Here is a 14,729-nt window from a genome sequence, read left to right as displayed (position 1 = left end):
GAGGACCTAAGGGGATCGAGGCTGCCTAGCGGAATCTGGTCTAGTTGTGTGTGTGTGTGTGTGTGTGTGTCTGTGTCTGTGTGTCTGTTTGTATGTGTGGTTGGGTGAGGCAGGGGCAGTGATGGTCAAAGGGCCTTGCTGGTGATTGTCATGACGCATTTGTGTTGAGTGAATGAAGCATCTTACAACAGACGGGACTGCGGATCACACGCTGGATAGATTAGAGGAATATAAGGTTATCGCCATGGCGTCCACGACCATAACAGACTGCTGAGGTACAGATGGGAGTGTTATGCGAGTCCGTTTGGGCTTGCCCATCTGTCTGGCAGGGAGACCTGTTTGACATTTCTTATTATACACCTCTTTCATGTGCTGCAGTTCTTGTTTTGTAAATATGTGCACAGGGAGAGCGGACAGGGTCGTACGGTTTGGAGACATTGTGTCGACGGGCTGGCACGCCAACAGCAAAGCTGGTTCGCATGCTGGAGTTAGAGACTTGACTGCATTGGTGGGCACACATGCCCCAAACAAACAGACAGACACATACATACACATCAACATGCATGTGTAGGCGCATGTGTGGACACGCGCACACACACACACACACATGCATTCAGACTTGCATATATACATACACACATGCATTCAGACTTGCACATACACACACACACACACATACATGCACACATGCACACACAAGCACATGCACACACACAGTCACACACTGGCATACATTATGGAAACGTGTCTGCCCCGTTAAAAAGAGAAATTGGCGGGGGGTGGGGGTGGGGGGGGGGGGGGGCATTTGAAAACAAACAAACGAGCTCAATCGAGATGTCAGCGTCCAGCTGGTACAACGGCATTGCTCGGAGGAATCTTGGCAACCGCGGCGGTCCGTGCCGAGGCGAGGCTGAATGGGACCCGTCACATCAGACGAGCTTGCGCGGGACCCAGGCCCGGCTGGGGAGACCACGCCGCTGCACGCTGAGCCACCATATGGGCCTGATTGTGACGAGGTTAACCAGACAATTATTTATGTTTCTGCTTCAGCCCATTGTTTACAGAGTAGACACAGAGGAGCTTTTTTTCCCCCTCTTTTTTTTCTTAATGGTGTACCCAAAGCCAAACATGGTGGTGCCAGTGGAAAGCACTCTCTTATGCTTCCTCGTTTCCCTCTCCAACTATTGAATACATGGCATTATTAGAGAAACAGAACCCCCTATAATAGTGATAGCCAGGGCTAAACAAAGACTAAGGCTGGTCACGACAAAGGGCACATGAGGTAACGCGTACGCCACGGGCTCCCTTCGGGGAAGACTGTGGCCTCTCAAGGCCAGGGAGAGGATTAGAGGAGGGTGTGGCTCCAACTCCACACAGCTCTGTTTTCATGGCATTGCCCAGGCCTGAGTCCACACAAGACCTGCCTCTGGTTTTGCTGTCAAAACACACAACTGGTTGGGCTTGGAATCGGTGAGGGGATATTAAGTTGTGCCAGAGCCCGTTTAAGGATGTTGATGACTAAGCAAGCTCGGGCCCAACGTGATCTAGTACTAGATCTGTTGGTAAGCCGTGTGTGTGGTCAAGCGGCTCTCTCGGTGAGAGAAAGGGACTGGGATGGACATGGATTCCTTGAGTTGCCGGAGAGATTGAAGAATTGGCCCGGCAGTCTTCCCCTGGCTGACCCCGCGACCCTGAGAGTGGGCGTCAATCACCGTGCCAACAGTGGAATTCCCATTAGGCCCAGGCATATCGGATTGTGCAAAGGACCTCAAGCAAACCCCATCCAGAATGTGCAGAGTCAAGCCCTGGCCTTCACCTTACAAATAAATACAAGGCGCAAAGAGGGAAATCCTACATAAACACAGAGAAATGTGAGCTTACTGGTTCTTTACGCCGGGTTCCTAACCCTTATTCTCTACCCTTGTTTGGGTTATTAAAAGAATTGCAATGACCTCAATTTATTTTGTTATAGGAAGTGAGGGTACTAACGTGTCATATTATGGTCCAGTTGGTTGAGTTAGGGGGGTTTCTGTCACAGAACATGTAAACATGAAAATGATTAAACTGTTCTGAAATGTGTATTTGTGTTGTGGTCTTGGAGACTAATAGATCTCAAGGAGACTGAAGAGTTTTCTCGTCAGCGGAAAAAAACATGCATTTTTTAGGACATTGTGACAAAGCCCAGATATTTAGCCAAACAATTGTATTGTTCTGAGAACACAAGTGCTTGGCTTTTTTCAAAAGAAGTGCATTCTTAGCCTTTGACACAAGAAGCATTCCAGCAATTCCTTATTGGTGAATCCAAACCAAAGAGAAGATCTATAAAAACAGCTGACTAAAAAGTGACGGGATCACACTCATTTTATCCATTTAAAGCAGATGTTCATTTAAAGGCAGACAAAATTAAAACATTCTCACATCATCTCATCATTCAATACAGACTAATAAGGGTTTCCAATTAAGAATGTCAGGCTAAATTGACATGCCAGGGACCCAGTGACACGGCAAAATCACTGACTCAATTACGACCATTCAGACACCGAGTAGGGTGTGACTGATGGGCCTCGCATCTGGCTCCATTGTCTGCTTGTCCATTCCTTCAACAGCCAAGCCTCCAGTCGGTGCTCCAGACGCCGGATTGCCGTAATATCCTCAATCTTGGCGAGGCCCGGAGGACCGCGCGGAGGATCGCTGTCCCCCCCGCACCTCTGCCAAGACTGTGGGGGCCGAGAGAGGAGGAAGCTGCTTCCCCAAATGACAGACAGATGTTCTCCTCAGAAGCACTCAAAGGATGCTGAAGAAACACGAGCGCTCGAGGGCTTGGCAACGCTCGGGTCCTTTTCTCCGCTGATAATGTGCCACCTCTGTGCCCCTACAGTGCCAACATGCCAGTGGCGAGTTCCCCTTCTCGTGTTTGCCAGATGCCAGTGGCCTGTGGCCTCCTCTTTTGCTGTAAACAGCGCACTTAGCGGACAGCTAGCCATACGCGATCAATTACTCCACCAGCACGAGGAGGGCAGCATCAATCAGATCAGGAGTGGGCGAGGGTTGAAGTGAGGAGCACGCGCGCAGATCAATATGGAGGTGAAGATGATTAAGGGGCTCTTTCAACCTGCTGTTAATAGAGATTTATCGGTTCTGACCATTTTCCACCCTAATGATCCCAAGATGAAAGATTGGCATTCCTCAATCACAAGATGACATCTACGTACTGACCATTTCCACCCTAATTTTACTGACCTTTTTCTCTTATTATTTTCTTCTCTCGTTTTCATTCTCTTTGAAAAGTGTATCTTATGCCTGACTTGTATTCTTATATGTATTGTAAAGCATTTTGTGATTTTATCTGTGAAAAGCGCTATGCAAATAAAATACTTACTTACTTACTTACAATGATCCCAAGATGAAACATTGGCATTCTTCAATCACAAGATGGCATCTATGTGTAATGCATGGTTTAAGTGAAGCTGTAGGGGGTGTCTTCCTGTTACCTGGTGAGAGAGGGTGCCGTGTCTTTGTCTGAGAACCAGCGATGCACTGGCGCCGTCCGAACATGTGCCACCGCTATACCACACTGTAGGGGACGGTAACCTCGCCCGATGCCAAACGCTGCTGGGCATGCATCCCACGTTCGTGTGAATCGTGAACCCCAAGGAAGGCCATGTGCGATCAATTGCCCCCCCACTTCTCTTCCCACCGCGAATACAATGCAGCACCCGAGGAGCAGCTAACGACAGGAGGTGATAGATTGCTGCGGTAGGGCTCATCTAACGCATCATATCCTGCCCAGCATCTGCGTCTGCTCCCTACGTCGTCGTCTCTTGATTTAGTTTACCGGAAGCGAAGTGAATGGGTTTGACTGATCCATGGCTTGTGAGTTCCTAGATGACAGGGGAAAGGTGGGAGTCTGGCGCTGTAAACAAAGCGGTCACTGTTTCTAACGTGTGGCGAGCTGTTGCAAGTAAGCTGAAAGTAAATGTTTGTAATACAGTTATTGAAAAAAAAAAGAACACCACAGAAAATCAGTGTTTACAAAAAGAGCGTCTATACTTGCAGTCCATTAATCTGCATCTTGTGAAAACAAGGAAGGAGCTGTTTGATGGGAGAGTCCGATAGCTGGCCTCCCTTTGATGTTGTGCAGGCCCTTCACAGAACAGTGGTGCGCTTTAGAGAGGGGGGAGAAAGATCTCCATCTTTGTGCTGATGAAACCCAACCCTACTTTGGCGCACGCGGAGGAAACAATCATTTTCCTACCCCCCTACCCCCAACATCCCACGATAACAACGCGGGGTAACGAAGTTAGGCAGTAAGTTGGCATTGGAGGGATGCTGCACTCCAGCCTAAAGGGGATGAGTGTTAGGGACAGTGGGATTGTTTCTGGAACCTTCCCGTGGGGAAGATCTTGGAGAAATAAATGTTGAGCGCCTTTCATGCACCCGAGTTTGTCGGCAGCTTTGGCAGCTCGGGCACATGACATAATTTCTCATTCACTCATGAAATTAAAGGAAAATACGCCGGCCTTTGATTGAAGCCGACAATGGGGCCTTTATCCAGTTGGATGTTTAACATGCGGTTCAGAGTACCAATAAGAAATTCTGGCTCCTGAGAGTAGACTAAAAGTCCTTTGTGCAAGTATTTTTCTTCAAGTCACTGATCCTTATAACATTGTGAGACCCTAACTGTGCGTTCACACCAAGAGCTTCAAGAGCTTCAAGAGCGCCGGAAATCATTCATTTCCTATGGAGAGTCGGCGTTACCGGCTTCAAAAGCGTTCCGGGCGTGAGCGTGGCTTCATGAGCTTCACGGGCGTCAAAATAAAGTTGAGCCTCAGTTAACTTTATGGTAATTAGCTGTGACACGGTTCGGCGTCAACCAATTAGAATGTCAAACTCGCAGGATTGCTGCTTGTGGTTGGTTCGAATGTTTCACGTCTTGGCTTTGAAGCTTTCAACGCTGAACTGAGTTGAGCGTCGGGCTATGAGCTTCACCAGCGATTTTGACTCTTTTGACGGTTTCGGTGTGAATGCACAGTAATGTATGGATGATTTCCTTAGAGCAGTTTCCAAATCACCCATGAATCTTGTGAAGAAACCAGTATGCCACACTTCACAGAAATGGACTCAGATTTGCCAGTCTCCTAAGTGCAATGGTTGACAATGGGTAGCCTCTACAGCTTTGACAGTTAAGCTAATGCTGGTGGTTTCCTTAATGTGAGATTTAGGAGTTTGACTTTTAGAGGCTATAGGAAAACAAAACAGTGGCTGAATAAAAGCGTGCTTTTGTCTAAAGATGAGGAACAAGGAGATGACAAAGAGGTTAGCATGAAATGGCTCCCCTAATAGAAACCATCTGTGAACCCTGTTTTAGCCCCTTCCCCCCCCTCTAGGATATCCTATCCTGCAGCCCTCTATTTGATACTACACATAGACAGATCCTGATCCCCCAGCCCGCCCCCCCATCCATGGGCCGCACTCTGACTCTCTCACCCTGTCTCTTCTCTTAACATTCCCTTTCACACACACACACACACACACACACACACTCACACACACACACACACACACACACACACACACACACACACACACACACACACACACACACACACACTCACATACGTACACACACTCTCTCTCTCACACACACACACACACACACTTTTCAGAACTTGGCGCTCTTTTGACACTGCGTAACCTTGCACTACACACACATGATGCCACACACATTACAGTCGCTATATTTCAGGATAATGTGAGCCTCCGTCATCTTCAGTTCAGCGCTTTGGAGAGCTCCGCTGCTCCAGTGTTTATATCTCACCTTAAAACCCAACACAGAGATAAAAGACCAGGTGTGCCGTGTGTGTTTGTCCTGCCCTGCCCGTCACACCAACACCACACAGGCGTGCGTCCCTCGGAGCTATTAAACATAATAATAACAAGGCCCGGCTCGTGTTTCCCCGCTCATAAATAGCACCAGAAGTTCAAAATGTCCGCCCGCTGCTGCCTATAGGTTTGTGTTGTGTCTTTCTGAATAAAAGAACAGACCAGATCTGCACAGAGGCCACTTCACCCCCCCCCCCCCTCCTTCTCAGAGTGCTGCGGCACTCCATTCACTTTACCCCGGGGACCATGGTGGCTTAACACAGGGCCAATATGAGAAAAGCAGCATTACAAAGGGTTCTGTTTCAGTGAATATGGTTTCAAGTGAGAGGCACTGGTATTTATATAAAATAAATGTATCTTAAGACCATGAAGTATTGTTGAGTTGAGTGTCATAAGAGCAGTCCTGGTCAAAATCTTTAAGAATTGATCTCCGATCACATAAGAGTTCTAAAGGATTGTGAACTCTGTGTTTGTGACCGCAACAGGGAGGCTACACAGGGCTAGTACCTAAAGCTAGTTTCAGGTAACGTCTGCTGCAACAATTAACTATCATTAATGGAACCTGCTACACCAGATGTGATAGAGATGCATACGTTTGAAAAAGACCATCGGTAGACCCTCGGTTCTTGCTAGCAGTAGTATTGGCAACACATTGGCCACCACATGGTCCCCTCGTAGATTTTCATAATCAGAGAGCTGCCCAGAAGCCAACTATAAACACATACCATATATACAATATTTCTCTTACAGCAATTTGTTTCAGGCACAGGTTTACATGCAATTAAAAGTCAGGAGGGCATCAGTCATTTTTAAAGACTTTGCAAAGAGTGTCTTTTCTATTGGGTACACAAGAGAGCAAGACTGATTATGGGTCTAGTCTTCTGAAATGCTACGTGAACAGAGGGCTTCAATTGCAGACCTGTTGTAGCCCGCGTGTACAGTAAGACCGTCCAAACTAGCTTGTCCTCGGGGCCAGTCATATGCAGGAGAAAACAATTTTTTACTAATCTGACTTTTTCAACAAAAGCTGAAATGCCTGTCAGTGTACCCCCGAGGATACTGTCAAATCACTGTAAACAGTGTAATGATATTCTCAGAACTATGCAAAAACAAACCAGTCGATTTCAATTTCAAAGTGACATCTGCAGTCACAGCTATTTCACACTGGCAAAGCAAAGCTGTAGACAATGATCACATGATACATACTAGCGAAGAACTTTAATGTTGTTTGACTACATCAGTCAATGTAGAAACCAAACAGAACCACAAACAATTATGAAAAGAGGGGATATGTATAAGGCTGCGATATGTTTATGTTTAAGTCAAGTGGGATAATAGAATGGTTTTCACTGAAAACATTGCGTAAGATGACTGTCTGTATGAGTTGCAATAGAGATAGATTTATTTGATTTTTTATTTTTGGTGTATTTTCTTTAACAATTATAATGTGTTGCACCATTTACTTAATTGTCTTTACTGTAACTCATCGAGGCAAATAATTAAAATGACTTGTTTGTGTACTGTATCCACAACACTGTGTGGACGGATGCCAACATCCTGTGCTCTGATATAACATCTGCACTGATATAACATCTGGCCAGGATTTGATGATATGGTTGGAGCGTCTTGTGTATGCCATTCATCTGAATTTATAGGCATTTGGTTTCTGCATGAGTTATTGCTTTTGTCTATAGGCCTAGTTTGTTTAGTTTGCTCTGCTTGGAAATACCCTTTTTTTAACACTTGATCTCATTGATGCTCATCAGTATTCTTGATCTCAGATTAATTATGCGACGCATATGTAGTTGGATAATAATGTCTCACCAAATTACATCCACGTTTTTTTAATTCCACTGGTGAGGAAACAGGACCCATTTACATTAAGATGCAGGGGCAGCACAGATAGTGCTGAAGTTAAGTGAGGCTTTGCATCGCAAGGATTCGTACATTCGTTACATTACGAGGATATTTTTACAGTAAAATCAGCAATTCAATATCACTCATTCTTCATATACCCGCATTAATGGTTTAAAAAGTGATTATAACAGCTCAACGTGGACTTCATGGTTTTACAGTGTGTCATTGTGTGGGTGGGTGTGCATAATCGAGAGAGAAAGAGAGAGAGAGAGAGAGAGAGAGAGAGAGAGAGAAAGAAAGAGGGAGAAATTGAGACGTGACTAACAATCCAGAGTGTCCGTCACTCTAGTGCAGTTTGACCTTCATTTGACCTTTATTCGACCCTGAAGTGGTCCAGCAAGTCCTCTCATCTGCAGGGTTTCTTTGATGGAGGTCACCAAACACCCACGTTAGTACTAGGGCAAAAACCGCCGCAGTCTCACTCCTCTTATTTATGACCCGTGCCCACGCCAGATTAATGATTCATAAGTCCTCTGGATAGCACCCGCAGTAAGGCGCAAACAGCCATTAAAAAGCGGGCACTGCTTGTGTGTTCGGCACTAGTCCAAATCAGCCAGCGCCGCCGCTGCACGGCACTGCACTGCGGCCCCATATCCCTGTGGCGGGGTCACAGCACCTATCGGAAACTTGTTTATTATTTCTTTTCCCCGGGCTTCCAGCGGTGCCATGGCAACCGGGGTCCTTTTTGGTTTTCGCCGAGCCGTCCGCGGTAGAATATCACCGAAATAGCCATCGCGCCGGAGTAATTACAAAGGCCGCGTGCTCGTGTGATGTGGACGGCGCAGGGCCGACCTCAGAGTAGTATAGCAGATCTCCTCTGCCATCACGCCACCTTGCTTTTCCATCAGGAGAGACGGCCGGCGCTGCTGCTTGGCTGGAGCGATGTGAAGTCCAGGGCCGAGCGGAGCCGGCACAGCTCACACACACACAGAGGCTTTCATCTGAAGGGGCTGGGAAAAGGCCGGGGGATAAAAATGGACCGTTTAGCTCTAATGTGTAAAATAAATGGGCTCATTACCAAGGAAAGCCCACACCATATTACGCCTGTCAGGGAGAATGTGTGGACCGAGAGGAAGCACAAGCTTTTAGCTGTCTTGTTTTCGAACTTCATAAATAAGACATAAATTTACTCTCTCTCTCTCTCTGTTTTTTTTTTTTAAAAGATGGAGCTGGAAAGTTTCTGGAACTCTTCTAATAAGATAAACACTCCCTGTGCCAACTCTAATGCTTATCACTTTTAATAGAGTACAACGGATACTGAAAAACGGCAGTCTCTCAGATGGGTGTAAATGACTCCGCTGGTGATGAAGGTATATATGGGCATGAGCTGCCATCTCAGTTGGGTTCAAAATGAGCCATTAAGCCATTAAGAACAGCCATTAACAACTTCAAAACTGACAAATAAGGTTACAGCCATACTGAGGAGGTAGCGTTTGAGGGCAAGAGCTTCAACCCCCACCCCCCGGTTCTTGCTAGCAGTAGTATTGGCAACACATTGGCCACCACATGGTCCCCTGGTAGATTTTCATAATCAGAGAGCTGCCCGGAGGCCAACTATAAACACACACCATATATACGATATCTCTCTTACAGAAATTTGTCTCAGGCACTGGTTTACATGCAATTAAAAGTCAGGAGGGCATCAGTCATTTTTAAAGACTTTGCAAGGAGTGTCTTTTCCATTGGGTACACAAGAGAGCAAGAGTGATTATGGGTCTGCTTTTAAATACAGAACGACCAGGCCACCGGCGGGCTGCTGGTGGAAGCTTATAAAAGAACTTGGCTGGACACGATGCACTCGAAAAAAAAAGGGATAGTGTAATAGAGCAAATATGTAATGATGCGTGTTGGCTTATAGTGAAAAACATTTAGTGCAGGGCAGTTGGGTCTTTAAAAAGTATCTCGACTGTGAGAACAGAAAAATTTGAGAGAAGCGTAGTGTAAACAAGCCAAGTGATGACATGTCTGGTTTGTCTTTTGGCTGTAATCATGCTGCTTCACTTCACAATGAAGAATACGTCCAATGCTTCACCGAGCAGTTTATAGGGAGCAAGCTTCAAGCCACGGTCACTGCTCTTAAATTCTGTAGACCCACAATATCCACACTTCCAATAGGCTTTGGTCTTAGGATAAAATATGGTTGTAGGATGAACTATAAATCATTGTGAGCTGATCAGCCTCCACGAAAATAAATAATTGACTTTCGTATTTAATAAGTAACTTTAAGATGTGAGAGAATTGAAATAGTGAGGTGTGTCTCTCAGGTCATTTTCTGTGCTGCAGAGGAAATAAATAAAAGATAGAGGAAGTTCTTGCGAAACTCTTCACTCGGTCAGGTTTAGATTATGAGATTGTCTGGGCTCTGTCTGTACTGCCAGGTCTTCATTATGGATGGGTGGCCTGTCCAGATCACAACTACATCGGGGACACAACTATCAGGGACAGGGAGCAATTCCAGACTGTTTCTCGGTGACTAAAACATGCCCTGTAATTTCTTTGTCATGGACATTTCCACAAAGTCCGTTGTGACAATGGATGGGGAAATTGCAGTCTCAGACAATGATATTATCCTACACCGCCATCGCTTTCCTTTTCATTATGGCAAGCAATTCACAGCACTGTCTCATTTTAAAAGGGCAGACGCAGGGTTGCAGAAAATGGTTATTTTAAGGGTATTTTTGGATTAAGCAATTTATTCTCTGTAAGTGAGAATTAATGATCTTATCTGGCTACGAATTTAAAAACCATCAAAAGCAACTATCAGGCATATCTGCTGCCAGATAGAGAAAAAAGAGATGGAGAGAGAGGGAGAGAGAGAGAGAGAGAGAGAGATAAGTGCAATGACCTTCATTTTTTTTTGTTCAGGGGTTTTCAGACATCATAGGATGCGTTTCCTCTTTTGCAGAGAGGCGATCCAAAAGGAATAGATCATTTTTGTCCCGTCATGAGATTTTTTTCAATGATGTTGATGGTTCCTGTGTGTAAGAGAAGTCTTTTGCTTTTCCTCCCATCCCCCATGTTGCTTGTTTTATCCACCCTCTGAGCTTTACGGGTATAAATTAACAATATGGTGTGGTTTTCTTCAGGATGGATCCATGTACAGTACAGTCGGAACGCCCTAAAGCATATGAAACATCTCAATCTCTCGAATCAGTTGTGACATGCCCTCTTGATCCCTGTGATATTCCGCTTCAGCATAGTTACCATATGCTGGCGGACCAAGAGGACAACAGTAATCATTGCTGGAGTGGTTATTCTTGAATACTGGTCCAGCTCAAATTGATCTTTGGTTTTTGTTTCCTGATTTCTGGATGGCTAACAACAGACTACAGCAGTTTTTTAGACAATGGTTGTCTTTGTTTGTGGGGGCTTTTGCTGCACAAAAATGCTTCATGCCTGTATTTTTCTCATGAATGTAAAAGAAGGATTTTCATAACATTCCAGGGAACTTTTATACAGTCGACCTTTACTTGTAATGTAATTTCCTTTTATTGTAATGTGTTTTTGCAGATGTTTACAGAAATACATACAGCGAAGTTGTTTCGATGTAACCTTGAAAGACAACGTTCATTTTCTCTAAAAGTGTCTGGTTTGTGTGTGCAGTATCTCCAATGCAGTTCAAGGCACGAATAGTCCTACAGTACATAACCCTGCCCTCCTTCCCCCTCCTTGATCTGCTTTGCTCTCACACTCCAGAGTTTGCTGAAATATTTTATTATAGCTCCTTCAGCGGCGTGTCGACCGGCACCTCCGTGGACAGCACTTAAATTGAAGCCCTGCTGCAAGACCCAGAACCCCCCCAGGCAGGATGGGGAAGAAAACAATAACAAAACACTCCAACGATTTATCATATCTGATGTTTTTCTCCATGGACTTGGATGGTCTTACAACAACAGTCAACAGGAAGGGGATACGGTCTCTATCTGGTTTTGTGTACATTTATTCAGCACAAGCCTCGTGGCCCTGACATCGCTGCACTGCCCCAGGGTTCGGACGTCCGGAGGCAGGCCAGGGTGTGTTATTACAAGGGTTTTTTATATCTCTACCAGTGTAGTTATTGACTGTTAAAATGTTCCCAATGGCCTTCAGGTTTCCTTGGTTGCATTGTTTGGCATGAGCAGCAAAGCAGAAGCATAATATTTTGATAGGAGGAAATGTCCCTCTTGATGAGTGCACGGGAAGTGGAGTGCACTCATCCTAATTAATAGACTTACACCACCTCGGACCCAGCGCAGCATCTATAGGCCCTCCTTATCCACAACCTCAACTGCCAAAGCTGAAGTAAAACCATGCGTGCCTCCTTGGGTCAACAATCCCTTGATGAGTGGCCTTGCATTCGCAGCCAGGGGTTGGCAGGCTAACCTGGCTGAAGGGGGGGAGGGGGGGGGGCGAACGTGGGGAGCCTACCTGCCTCGTCCTGGCCAAGGACATCTATCGGTCCAGGCATCGGCCTTCCATTGCTCTATCCTCCAGAGGGCCCAAAGACGTGGCCTCCCACTATAAATACGTTGCGTTGAAAATTGAAAGCATCCGCATATTTGTGCATGGCCAAGCCACATAATTGGAGGTGCTGGGACTCTCACAGAAGCCTTCTCCTGGATTTATGGAAATGGCCACTGAGAACAAACAGAGGGCCGTGTAACGCAAAAACAGCCCTAATGTGTCTCTCGGCAACCGAGGCTTTAAATGTACTCGATGTGGTGCCTGTAAAATGCTGGCGCTGACTGCTTTTAATGCCATTAAACGTTTTGATTAACGGCTCCCATTACGAGAAGTGACTGCTCTCAAACTTTCCACTCTGGCTCTTTAGCGTTTAACGAAACACCACATCTGTAAATGTCAATCTTGGCTTTGTGGAGTCTATAGCTGAGGTGTCTTGTCTCTGTGAGGTCTTTGCGAGCTCGGGAGACATCTAAAAACGAGACGTGCTGACAAATCACGAATAACGCTAATGCACTGCCCCGAAATCTACAGCGACAGCGAAAAACGCACAATGACTTACACACGTCAGAACCCGCCAATCTCCCGCCCATGGCTGATATCAGTAGGAAATGGATGTAGATGGTCCGTGGTTTTGACATGTGTTGCTTGGCAGGATGGATGGGATGAGGAAGTGTTCCAAGGTCATGGCTCTGGCTTTGCCTGCGATAAAAAGGGAGAGTCTCAGGAGATAGAGAGACAGAGAGAGAGAGACATAGAGAGAGAGAGAGAGAGAGAGAGAGAGAGAGAGAGCAGAAACAAGCTCTGCTTCAGCTGTGACAGGATGCAAAATGGTTCACAGTGACAGCATAGGATACTCTCGACAGCGTCAGAGCTGAGGATTAGGCCTATTTTTTTGTTGTCTTTATTTCATGCTTGTAATTAGGATGTGGATACACTAGGTGTGCAGTGCAGCAGAGCCATCTTCTCTGTTGTTCTTCAGATGTAAAAATGGGATTGTTTTGCTCTCACAAATGAGCTGCATTCTAGGCTTTAATGAGGGTCTGGCTGACTTTGGGCAGTGCTATTTGAAAGAAGTCTGATGCTTTGGTCTCCTCTTTCTCTCTCTCTCTCTCTCTCTCTCTCTCTCTCTCTCTCTCTCTATCCTCTTCCTCCTCCCTCTTTTTCTCTCTCCCTAACAATGTCTCTGAGCACAATGTGTCTCATCTTCACAACCCTCATTTAATTTCCCTTCTAACTATATCTTTGAAGTCATACAGCACTGCTGTGGCACATAAGTATTATTTAATAGTATATATATAAGATGGGACTAACAGCACTTTATATGGTGGAGATGTATCCCAGGTCTGGGGTCGAAACTCAAATAAAGTTTGCTTCCCATGAATTAAGCTTGGTGGCACCAGAGCCTCATGTCAAAATCAAATTCTCAACGTGGCTCCGCTCGAGCACCCCCTTCTGTCCTGGGTTACTCACTGTTCCCTTACACGTGGTGAATAAATTATCCAAATGAGACTGGGGGGACGGTCCAGGACTGGTGTCAGGTTGCACTCGCAGAGGTGCAATGAGTGCGCCTGAATACGAAACTGGTACAGTGGATGCTGTTGCCGATGCCGACGAGGTGGTTGTTCACAGTTCGCAACACTGAGACCATAGTAAGATACCCGAGGAAGGAGGGCAAGTCAATCACTTTACGTTTTGCTGAATTACTCTCACTTATAAAGCCAGAAACTCAACGGATTGAAAAGCACAACTTCCCGGGAATATCAAATGGATACTAAAATCCAGTCAGTTTGAAATGGATATAATTTAACGGGAGACTTGGACTTCAGTATTGTCTGCAGACAAGCTAGGGAATCGTCTTGGATTTTGTGCACTTTGGGATTCTTTCAGTGGACGCATACCTTGGCCAAAGCAGGAACAGATGAATGTAAGTACCCGTTACATTTGTCTGTCAGTGTGCGCGCTGATACATTGCAGATGCAGACCACTCAGACTTAATAATCATGCGTAATTATCTGTGAGAAGAGCGTGTTCACGCCCTGTATAATGAAGTTACCTCAGTTCTTCAGAAACTTCAATTTGTCACGTTTTTTGTCATTGCTCAATGTGTCTTTTTACATATGTGATATTCTGATTTGGGATTCTTTTTTGATAGACTTAGTGATGCTATTTACGATGTATTATTGTTACTTACTAGACTTACTAGACCACTTTACGCGGTTGCGTGTCTGTCAGAGTATTGGATATTATTCCTCAACGTGTGAAACTGATGCCTTGCGGACGCACGCTGCGGACAACTTCACAAATAATGGCAAAACAGCAGCCTACGTTGCATATATTTAACCAGCATTTTAAGTATGAACGTAAATAAACTATGCCGTTGCAGAACAGATTGGAGACAATATGCGCACATGTCCTAATCAATGTGGAGATATGGATATTGTGGGAAGAGTGATAGATATGTCTTGGGACGCATGCATTTGTCTGAG

At 45.5% G+C, this 14,729-nt stretch overlaps 1 protein-coding gene across 1 annotated transcript in view; it reads left to right on the top strand.

Annotated features, from left to right (window-relative positions):
* The first annotated feature begins 834 nt into the window (after positions 1-834).
* LOC134099152 (protocadherin-16-like) overlaps positions 835-14,729 on the top strand; it is a 127,046-nt gene continuing 113,151 nt past the window's right edge. The window contains exon 1 of the mRNA XM_062551943.1: positions 835-1,008. Within this exon, the coding sequence (XP_062407927.1) occupies positions 835-1,008 (174 nt within the window). The remainder of the gene's footprint in view (positions 1,009-14,729) is intronic.

This window comes from Sardina pilchardus, chromosome 13 (assembly GCF_963854185.1).
Source record: "Sardina pilchardus chromosome 13, fSarPil1.1, whole genome shotgun sequence".
Taxonomy (NCBI): domain Eukaryota; kingdom Metazoa; phylum Chordata; class Actinopteri; order Clupeiformes; family Clupeidae; genus Sardina; species Sardina pilchardus.
This window is presented reverse-complemented; position numbering and strand designations above follow the sequence as displayed.